This window comes from Eurosta solidaginis, chromosome 3 (assembly GCF_040869045.1).
Source record: "Eurosta solidaginis isolate ZX-2024a chromosome 3, ASM4086904v1, whole genome shotgun sequence".
In the NCBI taxonomy this organism is placed as follows: Eukaryota; Metazoa; Arthropoda; class Insecta; order Diptera; family Tephritidae; genus Eurosta; species Eurosta solidaginis.
The window spans coordinates 143541713-143554836 of NC_090321.1; the positions used below are offsets into that span (position 1 = coordinate 143541713).

General features: G+C 36.1%; 1 protein-coding gene and 1 long non-coding RNA gene across 9 annotated transcripts in view; one reads left to right on the forward strand and one right to left on the reverse strand.

The window, feature by feature from the left end:
- The window catches only part of LOC137244317 (uncharacterized), a 53226-nt gene extending 47844 nt beyond the window's left edge, over nucleotides 1-5382 (reverse strand). The window contains exon 1 of the long non-coding RNA XR_010950893.1: nucleotides 5221-5382. This is a non-coding gene — a long non-coding RNA (uncharacterized lncRNA). The remainder of the gene's footprint in view (nucleotides 1-5220) is intronic.
- Nucleotides 2823-13124, forward strand: part of LOC137244315 (sodium-dependent neutral amino acid transporter B(0)AT3) — a 598031-nt gene continuing 587729 nt past the window's right edge. The window contains exon 1 of one of the 8 annotated variants that reach the window (XM_067773152.1): nucleotides 2823-3213. Coding sequence is in view for 2 of the 8 variants with exons in the window: in XM_067773159.1 (XP_067629260.1) it covers nucleotides 5444-5467 (24 nt within the window). In the remaining 6 variants the exon portion in view is untranslated. Of the gene's footprint in view, nucleotides 3214-5274; nucleotides 5468-6656; nucleotides 7012-13124 lie in introns of those variants that run through there. The other 7 variants (XM_067773153.1, XM_067773155.1, XM_067773158.1 and 4 more) reach the window with 7 other exon arrangements.

A 13124-nucleotide genomic window follows, 5' to 3' on the forward strand; every position in this document is an offset into this window, starting at 1 on the left:
GTGAATATCTCGATCCTTGAGCCAGCTGGCGGCAATTTCTTTCATAGGTCTCTTTCTATTCTTGTATGTATTATGTGTTCCAAATATGAGCCAAATCGGACCTCAAATACGATTTTTGTGAATATCTCGATCCTTGCGCCACCAAGCGGGAATTTTTTCTTATTATTGCATTGTCATCGGGTTCTGAACTACACTCCAAGTTTCAAGCTTGTAGCTTATCGGGAAGTGACTTAAATTTCAATTAAAAAATTCGTGCCAGCCATCCAACCAGCCAGCCTGTGAATTCAACCTAAATAAAACCGTTTAACAAGTGTGATATCTTATCCGTCAACTGTCTGACAGGATGTTCAATATGGCTACTTTTTAGCATTTTGGCAGCGTTTTGACAGGGTGTTCAATATGGCCGGCTACCTTCAGCGGGTGATAGAAAGAGATACAGAATGAGATAGCGATAGTCAATTAAATATCAGGTCATATATTCTATTTGTAATTTTGACTTCTATGGAGAAGTTATCATACTTGTTTTATCCACAATGCTATTGATGTTTTTCAGTATCATAAAAAAAAAAACATTCGCCTTTCCAAAACCTGGAAAATCTTGCAGGAAAATAATGCCTACTGTCTAAACTGCTTTTTGTTGACGGGCGTTTTTCTTTTTGTATATGGGGGTTTTCTCAGAAGTGTCATCTCAGAGCAAAACAATTTACGTATACCTAGGAAAATTTTATAGATGTCAATCGAAGGCCGCATATGCTGTTTCCTACTACTAAAATATTGATTCAACTTTTTACTTAATATTGATGATTAATCAAATTTACAAAGTTATTAATTTAAAGAGAAACAACTAAAAATAATTATTACACTGTGTAAAGCATTGGCTGCCAGGGCCCTCGGCGGCTTTTTTTTTTGTTTTTTTTTTTTTTTGTTTTGAAAAGTTTTAAAAAATCGTCCAAAATATACTTATGAAATAATGAGATCACTCATATATTTGCTAATAATGCACTACCATAAAATATACCGCATTAAAATGTACCGGTTTGCATCTTGAATATAATAAGTGATTTTTCGCAAAGTTTTGGACGTATTTTATATTTAAGTTTTAAAAAATAGATCTCAGAGATAGTTTTACGTGTAAAAGTTATAAAATTAAAACACATTTTAGGTAAATTCATGGTGCCATAATAAGCTTTTTTGAAAAGCATTAGGAGTCAAGGTTGTAAGATGTAAAAAACAGGTACGCCCGAACGGTTTTAGAAAAATGTCTCTTATTTTTTTGTAAATTTATTTGAAACAGATTTTCTCATATCTAAGTGGTGAAGTCGAAAAATTTATTTTGTAAGATTTAATGCGAATTTCGGCATAATTTTGCACATTTACAATAAAATACGAATATTTTGTTGGTAATATGCATTTAAAACTCAGAGTTTACTACGAAGAAAAGTGGAACGTCCGAACAGGAACGTCCGAATAGGGCAATTCGAGTTTTGACCAACAAAATACATCGCTATTCTTTTATACCATTCCGAGAACATTTTCCTGCAGCATAAGCCATTTCGCTTCTAAGAAAATATTATATCACCTCAAATACATATGAGGTACACTTTGGGATTCTCCGAACAGCGACTTTAGATCACGATCAAATTTTTTTTCTCTCTGCTTCTTTCCTGTTGACTTTAACCGACATACTCAATTTCCGATTAATTTTCCAACAATTCTTGCTCCTTTTCCCCTTACTCTTCCTTCTCTTACTTTTATTTAAGTCTTACACTGAGTATTATTCTTAGTCTTATCCCAATGTTATTATTACTCTTCTGTTAGCCTCTTCCTCCTATATTTCCTCAAATCATTGCCCTTATTCCTACTTTTACTCTCACTCTTGCTCTTCCTCTTGCTCAATTTTCCCTTTACACTCCCGACTTCCCTCCAACTCCGTCCACTTTTCTTTTCAATGTGCAGATGCAACGAGTTTACCTTTTTTCCGCAAATCTAATCACTAAAGTAAAGTAGCAAAATGGTACCAAAATTGTTCCCTCCGCCGTCAAATATCTGTTGTTGTACTACTTTATTAATTATATGTATTTCTACAGACGGTGCTTAAAATGTTTTGCATATAAAAAATTAGCGAAATATTCAATAGTTTAGAGTTTGCGCAGTTTTTACTAAAATTCAGTGGATCATAACTGCATACTTGAAAATTCCCTTAGATCTTTGTGCATGATGTTACAAATCCCGGGATAACTTTAATGCACCCGCAAAATCCGGGACTTAAAAAATCCCGGGATCCCGGGACTGACATCTCTAGTTTGAATGTTTTCGGAACTTTCATAAGGACATCGCTCGTTTTTGATATATTCGTATATACAATACATACATACATGTTTGTATTGCTGTAAATATGCATGCTTGTATGGGTGTTTTAAGTAAATTTTTTTTGTTTGGAAGGTGGGGAGCAAATGAGGTATGCAGCTTAGGGGTGTGTGTTGGTTGAGAAAATCAGAAGCTTTCGGAAAATAGATAATACATACATATATGTATACATATGTTTAAGGATGATATGTACCTATCAACAAATCTTGAGAGCTGTGTGCTAGGACTATTGTCATCGTGTCGTCATTGCAACTGCCGCTTACGCTCGTACATCTGCTCCCTGAAGCTTATCCGGCAATTGGGAGCGCAAACTTTCCAAGAAGCATACAGTCTCGAATGTCTACTATTTTTTTTATGTACGTACTAATACGCTCACGTTATATTCTGGTGGCAATGACAACTTTATAGTTCTTGCCTTTTAATTGTGTGGATTCAGTTTACAACGGAAAGTTTTGAGAGACAGTCGTGATCCGCGAGTGAATATTGGTAGGAAGCATTTGAAGGAAAACTTGAAATACATGCACATTGTGCAAATATATATGTATATACATATACATGTATTTAAAAGTGAACGCTTTATGAGGAAAATCGAGAATCAAAGTTAATACTCATTTAAACACAAAAGTTAAATATTTTAAAATAGGTACATGAATATGTTTTTTGGTGTGTTTTGTACGCATATGAAACTTCCTAAAATGAAATCTAAGAAGTAAAAGTTAAAAAAATGCAAATGTATCTACGCATCTTTATTTCGAATCACGAGCAAATATATGTATACATTTTGGTATAAACATTCCTAACGAAAATATTACAGTACAAATTTTAGGATTAATCGTCAGTGCTCACGTATGTATACATGTACATATGTATGTAGCTTCAAAATCTTGTATAATTGTGTTATATCAGTATTTAAATATCTGTTTGCCTATATGTATGTATGTATGTACATATTAATATTGATACATATTACAAAAAAATTTGTGTATGTGACAGTGGTTATACAATTTGAACACAATAAAAATAAATGCAAAATTTAAAACTGCCATATTTTGAATTTTTGTCTGGAAATATTAAAAAAAAAAAATTCCTGCAAAAAGAAATATTAAGCATTGCAAAAATTGGTTTGTTATGAATTGCTAGCAATGCATATTATAAACAAAAAAAAAAACCAACGTATTCTTACGTAGTCGCACAAATGTTGGCAAATACCTAGGTATATACAGTGGCTCACAAAAGTATTCTGCACTCCAAGCTGATTATAAAAACGTTTGATTAATTTTATTTTTATTATTTATCCAGTAAAAAAAGGATCAGTGGTATTAAAGCTAATGAATGCAGCTAGTGATACAAGTTATTTAAATTTCAAAATTTATTTTCTATTCTCCGTAAACTATACACGACATAAAAAATTCACATTGCTTTGTTCGCAAGTATTTAAAAAAATCTAAGTAAATGCTTCTTGTAATTTTCTGACTAGTTTTTAATTATGTGAATGTTTTTTGTGTAGGCTTTGCTGGTCTTTTCAATTTAAAATGAAAAATCTTTATTTTTTCTCCAGTTTTACCCAACGTTTCGACAAACTCCTTGGCATCATCAGGGGTTAAATCTTTTAAATCTTTGATGATGCCAAGGAGTTTGGCGAAACGTTGGGTAAAACTGGAGGAAAAATAAAGATTTTTCATTTTAAATTGAAAAGACCAGCAAAGCTTACACAAAAAACATTCACCAAGTAAATGCTGTTTAAAATTTTTATGGTGGCCGCCGTGGTGTGGTGCTCTGCCTACCACACCGAGGATCCTGGGTTCACGCCCCATGTAAAGCAATATAACAATTTTAAAAACTAGTTTTTTGAATTAGAAGAAAGCTTTTGTAAACCGCGTCGCCCCTCGCCATTGATTTGGCAAGTATTTCGAGTCTATTTCTGCCATGAAAAGCTTCTTAGCTTCTGCCTTGCAGATAGAAACTGCCGTTTTCAGGAGTCAAAACCGTTTGTTTTGTACTTGTTAACGGAAAGAGGAATTTTTCTTTACTAGCTTTTGAAATTAAAAGTTTTTGCGTGGTACTCGTTCTTTACTAGGTGGAAAACAAAGTTCCAAAAGAACGAATAACATTTCATTTATTTTTTTAATACGCCAATAAAGCCGATCTTTTACTATCAATTCAATTTGAATATTTGACGTACGATTTCTTAAACTGATTTGGTCTTGAAGAGCTCTATATTTCCTTCTATGTTATTTTGAGTTCTATAGTCGTTTTAACATAACTTTGTCTGCACATAATGTTCACATAATTGAAACTGACGCTTTCGAAAATCCAGCTTACTACTCTAAAATCCAATTTAATCTTTTTAAAATACAATTGACATTTAACAAAATCCATGTTGAAATGTTGTAGTTGCAGCCCCTTGAAGTAAGCTTCTCGTTTGAAAATAGGACCAGGAGAAAGCGGTTGCATAGCTCATATGACCATAAGAAGAAATCCTAGACGTTTTCAACCCCGATATAATGACATATAAATCGGATGTCGAAAAATGAAGCTTTAATAAAAATGCAAAAGAAAGCTATATTAGCAAGGATCCAAAAAACTGGGACTTTGCTAGTTTTTTTATCTCGTTGGGTATTGACCCAGTATAATGTACATGCGTCGTATACATACATACGTTTGTGCACGTTTTCATATGAATATCACACATTTTGAAGTAAAAATACTTATGTACGTACGAGTATAAACATATCTATATATCCACGTAAATATACTTATATATGTATAATATGTCGAATTGCTGTTTTCTCTATAATTTCTTAATGCAATTTTGCTATTTTCGGAAACAATATGAATTAGATACATGCATACATTTATATACATTTGCCAGAATCGAATATGAATTCACGTCTGCCCGCTTAGAAACTATAATTAACAAATCCAGAAAATTTGTTGAAGAATTTCCACAAGTTCAAGCACAACGATTGCCGCCGATGGAGAACGTCAACGTGCATTAAGCTAAAAACGTTTCGATTAAACTAACAATTCTGTGTGGTGTGTATACAAATGTACATATTTATCGATTTTAAAACATATGTATGTAAGTGTGTGCATTAAGGTATTATAAATTTTTCATAATTAACTCTTACATATATCATAAGGCCGGGAAGAAACAGCTTGGACTGGGCATATAACCATTAAAATCTTTCAATTTAATATTGGTCGACTTTGATTTTAGAATATCGTTTTAGTTTAACAAAGACTATTGAAATCAATGCTTCGATCACAAACGTTTGCAAATTTTGGCCCACATTTTAAAAATTGTATTCAGGGTCCTTGTAAAATTGTAATTATATAGATGCGCTGATGATTGACCATTTTCACCCATGAGTTACGCAATGATCTCCACTTAGACAGCTTATGATTTCGAGAGCGGTATAGTTACTTTCTAACGTCTGATCTTTCTCTGTTGATTCGCATAATCTCTTGTATGCTATGTAGCTTTCGAAGCTACACCCAGAGCTTCTAAGAAAGTGGCGTGGACGAAGTTATGAATTCCAAGTCGCATTCATATGGGTTCTGTGCTGTGCGTAAGGTCCAAGAGGCGACGACGAGTATTAGGAGTGAGCCCAGAACATCTCCTTCGGTGAAACTATGTTTGCACGAGACACACAGGCAAAAGTGTAAACATTTTAAATATTTATATTTCTTTCGGCTGGCGCTACGCACAATCTTCCATTTACTTAAATTGATCTCTTCCCCAATTGTTAAATCATTAAATTGTGGCAGAACAAAAAAAGACAACGGCGGATTTTACAGAATAAAATTTTCGTTGACGGTTGATGAAATAACGGACTTGTCGGAACGAAATATCTTAATTTAGTTGTTAGATATTTCGTTCGGTTAACACTTTTCGTGAAAGGTTTTTGTCACTAGTAGAGTTAAATAAAAGTGATGCCGGTTCAATAAAACACTGAATTAAGAATTTATTTCAATAGCACGTGTACCAAATTGAAACTTTCATGATGTTCCTTTGTTGTCAACTTCCTTCCGTTAAAGGCGAAAAATTCAAAAACTTATACAATGAATCACCCCAATACAAATATTTACATATGTATACAGGTATTTGCATGACGTATTGTATATACGAATATTCTTTTGCGAATTCCGTAGGGTGGTATCGGATGGTTTTTGTTTTTGGTATAAATTGGGTATTTACATATGCAGTTGAGGCTGGCAATGGCACTGTGAATGAGAACACACGTTTTTAAAAGCACAGTCTCTTTTTTGAATGTGTGGGTGATAGATACAAGAAGCTAACATATGAGAATGTGAAAGGCTAGCTCACAACCCCGTGAATTGCGAAGGGTAGATTCGTATGTGACGCCTTAAGGACTGTGCAAGAGTATTCATACAGCTCTGCGATTTTGTAGTGACGCCGCAAAGAATGCTTACATCTTGAAAACTTAGAAAATCAATTTCGTTTTTACATAACTGATATAGTTCAATGTAAACAAGTTTTCCAAGTGCTATTGTTTGGAATAATTTTTAATATACATAAATTGAAATGGATTAATTTATGTAACATACCTATGCACATATATATGATTTACTCAATATTTAAAATGTGGAATTACGTAATTCGTAATAGCTGAGTGACAGGTGAATAAACATACTTAAATTAGTTTAACATTTTGTTGGGTTTTGATACACAAAATCGGGGTGATTTTATCAAAATGTGTAGTAACTATTATCTAAGGCATATTAACATACATACATATGTATGTAGGTATCAGGGTTGAGTCATTTTGAAATGAAACAAGTCAAAATAAAAAAATAATTTATCATTTTAAATTTCTGAATGATGAATAAGAAATAATTTTTTATTCAAGCATTTCTTGAATAATGAATAACATTTTATAGTTATGGAAATATTCTGATTGATGATAACCGATCATTCTTATATTTGTAAATTTTGAGTACTGGGTTATTTGTTAAATATCGAATAACAACAAAATTTCCATATTTATTCAGTTACTCAAAAATAAAAAATAGTCCCCCGATATTCTCTGAAAATATACCCATATGTGTAAACAGTTCGCATGTAGTTCTGAAGGCGTCATTTGGAGGTAATTTCTGGATGATTTTGGGGACTCTCTCGAGATCTTCATATTGTGGTTCGGGGATGATTTCGGAATGTTTTGCGGGCTCTTTCGAGTTCCTATCGGAGTATTTTCAAGGAGTCCCCATGCTCATTTGGGTGTAATTTCGGGATGATTTTGGGGATTCCCTCGGGGTCTTCCCGAGGTTATTTCAAGGATTACGATTCGTTTCTTGGTTTATTAAACGATTTTATTTAGCTTGACTTGAATTTTGTAATTGAAATTTAAGTAACTTGCCGATAAGCTACAAGTTTGAAACTTGGAGTATAGCTCAGAACCCGATGACAATGTAATAATAAGAAATAAAAACTTCGTTAGGTGGCGCATGGATCGAAATATTTCAAAAAATCGTATTTGTGTTCCGATTAGGTTCATATTTGGAACACATAATACATACATAAATAGAAAGCAAGCTATGAAAAAAAATCGATTGGGCTCATGTTTGAAACACATAATACATACTTGAATAGAAAGCTACCTATGAAGAAAAATCGCCGCTAGGTGGCGCAAGGATCGAGGTATTCAAAAAATTCGTATTTGTGGTCCGATTTGGCTCATATTTGGAACATATAATACATACAAGAATGGAAAGAGACCTATGAAAAAAAAAATCGCCACTAGGTGGCGCAAGGATCGAGATATTAAAAAAAATCGTATTTGTGGTCCGATTTGGCTCATATTTGGAACACATAATACATACATAAATAGAAAGCGGCCTGTCAACAAAAATCGTCGCTAGGTGGCGCAAGGATCGAGATATTCAAAAAAATTGTATTTGTGGTCCGAATTGGTCCATATTTGGAACACATAATACATAAAATTGCGACCACCGTGATGTTATGGTAGCGAACTCCGCCTACCACACCGTATGCCCAGTGTTCACACCCCGGGCAAAGCAACATCAAAATTTTAGAAATATGGTTTTTCAATTAGAAGAAAATTTTTCTAAGCCGGGTCGCTCCTCGGCAGTGGTTGGCAAGCGCTCCGGGTGTTTTTTTGCCATAAAAACGTCTCAGGGAAAACTCATCTGCCTTGCAGATGCCGTTCGGAGTCGGCATAAAACATGTAATCCATTAAGGCCAATTTGTAGGGAAGCACGACGCAAATTGGAAGAGAAGCTCGGCCTTAGATCTCTTCGGAGGTTATTGCTCCTTACATTTACTTATTTATTTTTAATACATACAAGAATAGAAAGCGACCTGTGATGTCCGATTTGGCTCATATTTGGAACCAATATTACATACAGTCCGGGGACATCAAAATATTTTGTAGTTCGAGGAGGGACAAGCATACGTGGCGCAGAGTCGAGTAAAGTCTTTGGAAGGATTATCCTTTGAGGACTTAGATTGTAACAAATTGTCAGGAAAGAGTCCGTATAATAATTAGTCACTAAACGAACAAAATAGAATGAGTAATAATAGGCAATTAAATAAAGACTAAACATTTGAAAATAAAATAATTAAAAAAAAAAATTTTAGTTAAACGGTTTTATTGAAAACAATACTTACATGAAGTAATAATATTATTAAAAGCTAGAAAATAATTAGGTAGGTCCTAGGTACTAGTCATCACACTCCTCATCAATCTAGTGCGTTGATCAGACAATTAAATAAAAGCGTTGGGCGCGAGAAATTTCTAAAAATGTGAGGCGTAGCATAACCTGATTAAGGTTCAGTTGGTCTTACTTAAGACTATCAATAGACATTTTACGCGTCCAACGCTTTTATTTAACTGTCTTATCAACGCCCTAGATTGATGAGGAGTGTGAGGACTAGTACCTAGGACCTACCTAATTATTTTCTAGCTTTAAATATTATTATTACTTCATTATTGATGATTTTTGATAGCCTTGTAAGTACTTGTTATTGTAATAACATTGAAATCGAAATATCGACGAAGTAAAACTAAAATACAACTTTAAATATTGTGTTTTATTTAACTAAGGCCTATCAGCTCAACATTTTTTTGCAATAACAATTATTACTTCATGTAAGTATTGTTTTCAATAAAACCGTTTAACTTCAAAATTTTTTAAATTATTTTATTGTTGTTAATACCTAGATATTAAAAATTCTATTTGTCATGATTTAGAGGAATGTAACGATTATTGCACGTGCACATTTTCCAGAAACATTCATCATAAAAAATCCTTCACCAAAGAAACATGAATCGATGTTCTTAAAGACGTAACATCGATCTTAATATTTATTTTCTTGAACCTACGAGGACATAATGATGAAAGTTTACAAAAAGATATTACTTTTACTCTCATATTATTATGACAAATCAAATAAAGTAAAAGCGGTTATCCAAAGTGACATCTGGACATTTTGATTCGAAGACTATTCAAATTTTAAGAAATTTCCCTTCAACCAGCCTTTTAAGAAGCTTTAGAAGTTTATCACTTAAAACCACGGTTACACATGTACTAATCTACAATAAATCCACAATAGTTTTCTAGGCGTTCACATATGTCCCATCCTTAGAAACTAGATTATTAGCTGTGAAATGTTTACTTCTTTTTATACTCAGCTGAGCAGAGCTCACAGAGTATATTAACTTTGTTCGCATAACGGTAATCCGTAACGGCATAAACTAATCGAGATAGTTATAGACTTCGATATATCAAAATGATCTGGGCGAAAAAAGAAATTCATTTAGCCATGTCCGTCCGTCCGTAATTTAAAAGTTTTGAAAGCTGTAATTTGGCAGTCGTTGAAGATATCATAATGAAATTTGTTAGGCACGTTACTCCTATTACCATATGTGTGCTAAATAAAAATTTGGGAAATCGGATGACGAACACGCCCAATTAAAAAAAAAAAAAATATTTTTTTAAGTCAAATTTTAACAAAAAATTTAATATCTTTACAGTATATAGTAAGTAAATTATGTCAAATTCAACTCCAGTAATGATATGGTGCAACAAAATACAAAAATAAAAGAAAATTTCAAAATGGGCGTATCTCCGCCCTTTTTCATTTAATTCGTCTAGAATACTTTTAATGCCATAAGTCAAACAAAAATTCACCAATCCTTGTGAAATTTGGTAGGGACATAGATTATATGACGATAACTTTTTTCTGTGAAAATTGGGGAAATCGGTTGAAGCCACGCGCAGTTTTTATACACAGTCGACCGTCTGTCCCTCCGCTCGGCCGTTAACAGGATAACTTGAGCAAAAATCGATATATCTTTACACAACTTAGTCCAATTACGAGAAAATGAAAAAAATGCCATAATTCTATACCGAATATGAAAAAAGAGATGAAACATGGTAGGTAGGTAGGTTGAACTGGCCGGTCCATGAGGACCTCACATAGACTGATTGAGTCCGTAGTGTTACCAGAAGTTTGTTTTAACGACCAAACTGAAAAACCCTATCAAAAACCAGGACCTATGTTATAAAATAACTCCGTCCTCTTAGCAAATACTAGAAGCTTCCTAGGACTTAAGCCACTTGCTGCTTCTAGATCTGACAGCTGTATCACTCCTAATAGCTGGAGTCTTAGCCTGGCAAGTGCAGGGCACGAGCACAGAACGTGCTCGATCGTTTCCTCCTCCAACCCGCACTTCCTACATCTGCTATCACTGCCCAAGCCTAGTTTAAAGGCATGTGACGTCAGAAGGCAGTGTCCAGTCAGAATACCCGTCACGGCTCTACAGTCCTCTCTTTTTAATGATAGGAGCAACTGTGTTAGTCTAAGGTTGTAAGACCTACACATAATCTTCGACACCTTACAGCCCCGCGCTTGAACCCACGCCTTTCCCGCTTGGTCGATGATGTGCACCTCTCGCCTTCGCTTAATCTCGCCCAATCTAATTGGGACATCTACGGAGCAAGCTTCAAGGGATGCGCCCTTTTTAGCTAGTTCATCCGCTTTTTCATTCCCATCTATTCCCATATGCCCTGGGACCCAATATAGATGTATGCTTCTCCCTGTCCCGATTCTCTCAAGAGACTGCTTACACTCTAACACGCATTTAGATGCTGTGCTATGCGAGATTATTGCCTTAATTGCTGCTTGACTGTCAATATAAAAGTTAACACGGTTGCAGCTTAAGCTATTCTCTTCCAGGGTTTCTACTGCTTTCAAACGAACCCTCCTCAAGGGTTAGGAGGAGTTCGCTCGACGCCACTTTACTGTCCCTTCAGCCTCTCGTGACTGTTGTGCAGGGTGTTCCTCTGTGCGAGTCACAGCACCATTTAGCGGTTGGTCCTCTTCTAGCACGTTCGTGGTGACGTCGGGGACCCCCACCTCTCTTTTTTCCCTTAGGCTTTTGAGGTCCTTTTCGACTTCGCCCACCTCTAGCGTGTTAGGGTTTTTATCCTCGGGACTTCTTTTCCTGAGTCGCATGTAAATTTTGCCAGTGCCAAAGGACATTTTACCAAGCTGCGTGTACAAAATATCCTCCGCCTGCTTTTTTATTTGGAAGATGTAGAACTGACCATCCTCGGTAGGCCGAGATACAGTAAGTATCTTCCAATCCTGTGTCGGTATTTTCGGCTTCTGATTCTGCAGAAGTCGCAGTGTATCCTCCGACTTCATCACGCATGGTATCCATACCTTAACTTTGGTACCGTGGGGATTTGCGCTTTATCCACCAACTCAAACCGCGCGTTCGTGCCTTGCCTTTGGAGGTTTGGAACCACTTCCTCCAGCCACTGCAAGCTCGCGATGTTGTCGCACGCTATCATCTTCACACCGTTATACCATCCCCCCGAATCAAAGGTTGGAAGGGGCTTACTTGGTTGTTCCCGCATCATCTTAAGCATTAAGCTAATAAGCTCCCTTTCCACAGATCTCCACCTTTCAGTAGTCATTTGTCCGAAAGGACTGCTACGATCAACCAGCGCCACAGTCAGTGACTGCTTTGCCACATCACTCATCTTCTCGGGAAAAGCAGGAGTCTTAGTGTTATCTCCCTTTGGCACCTCCGAGAAAGCCGGAGTCTTAGCGTTAACTCCCTTTAGCGCCTCCGAGAAAGCCGGAGTCTTGGCGTTATCTCCCTTTGGCTTATCTCCTACTTCCTTAGTTGGAACTTCCCTCTGACTCGCAGCTTTCGAGGTAGTTGCTACCTCGCTATTGGAGCCCATCTGTCTTACAGCTTTGGGCCTACTTGTCTTGTCTATGCGACTGCCCTGCCTCGCGGCTCTAGGACTGGGTCCTTTCTGCCTCTTGAAAGCAGGCTTATCGCCTTCCGCCGAACGTTGCCTCTTCATTCTGCCATTCGACGCTTCTTCCTCCTCGTACCGGTTGCAGAACCGAGGGTTTCTCGCAGCAAACCTTTTGAACTGCCTTCGACCTACTTCTACCGCTCGATCTCCACTTCTGTTGGGTCGGCCACTGCTCCCAAGCGTTGAACAATTCTTAGTGCTGCACGGTACTGCGAGAGAGCTCTTTTACTTCCTCTGCTCCGTACCCTTCTCCACTCTTCTACTCCGTTTTCATTTGTGTGCTTCTCCAACACGGAGCTCATTGAATCAGCACTACTCTCGCTCCCCGAGTCCGACGCATCGCTTAATTCATACTTGTCGTCCTTGGATTGCGACTCAGTCCTCCTCTTTACATCGTCCTTATTACAGTCAGTTAATGAGTCGTTCATCTTGGT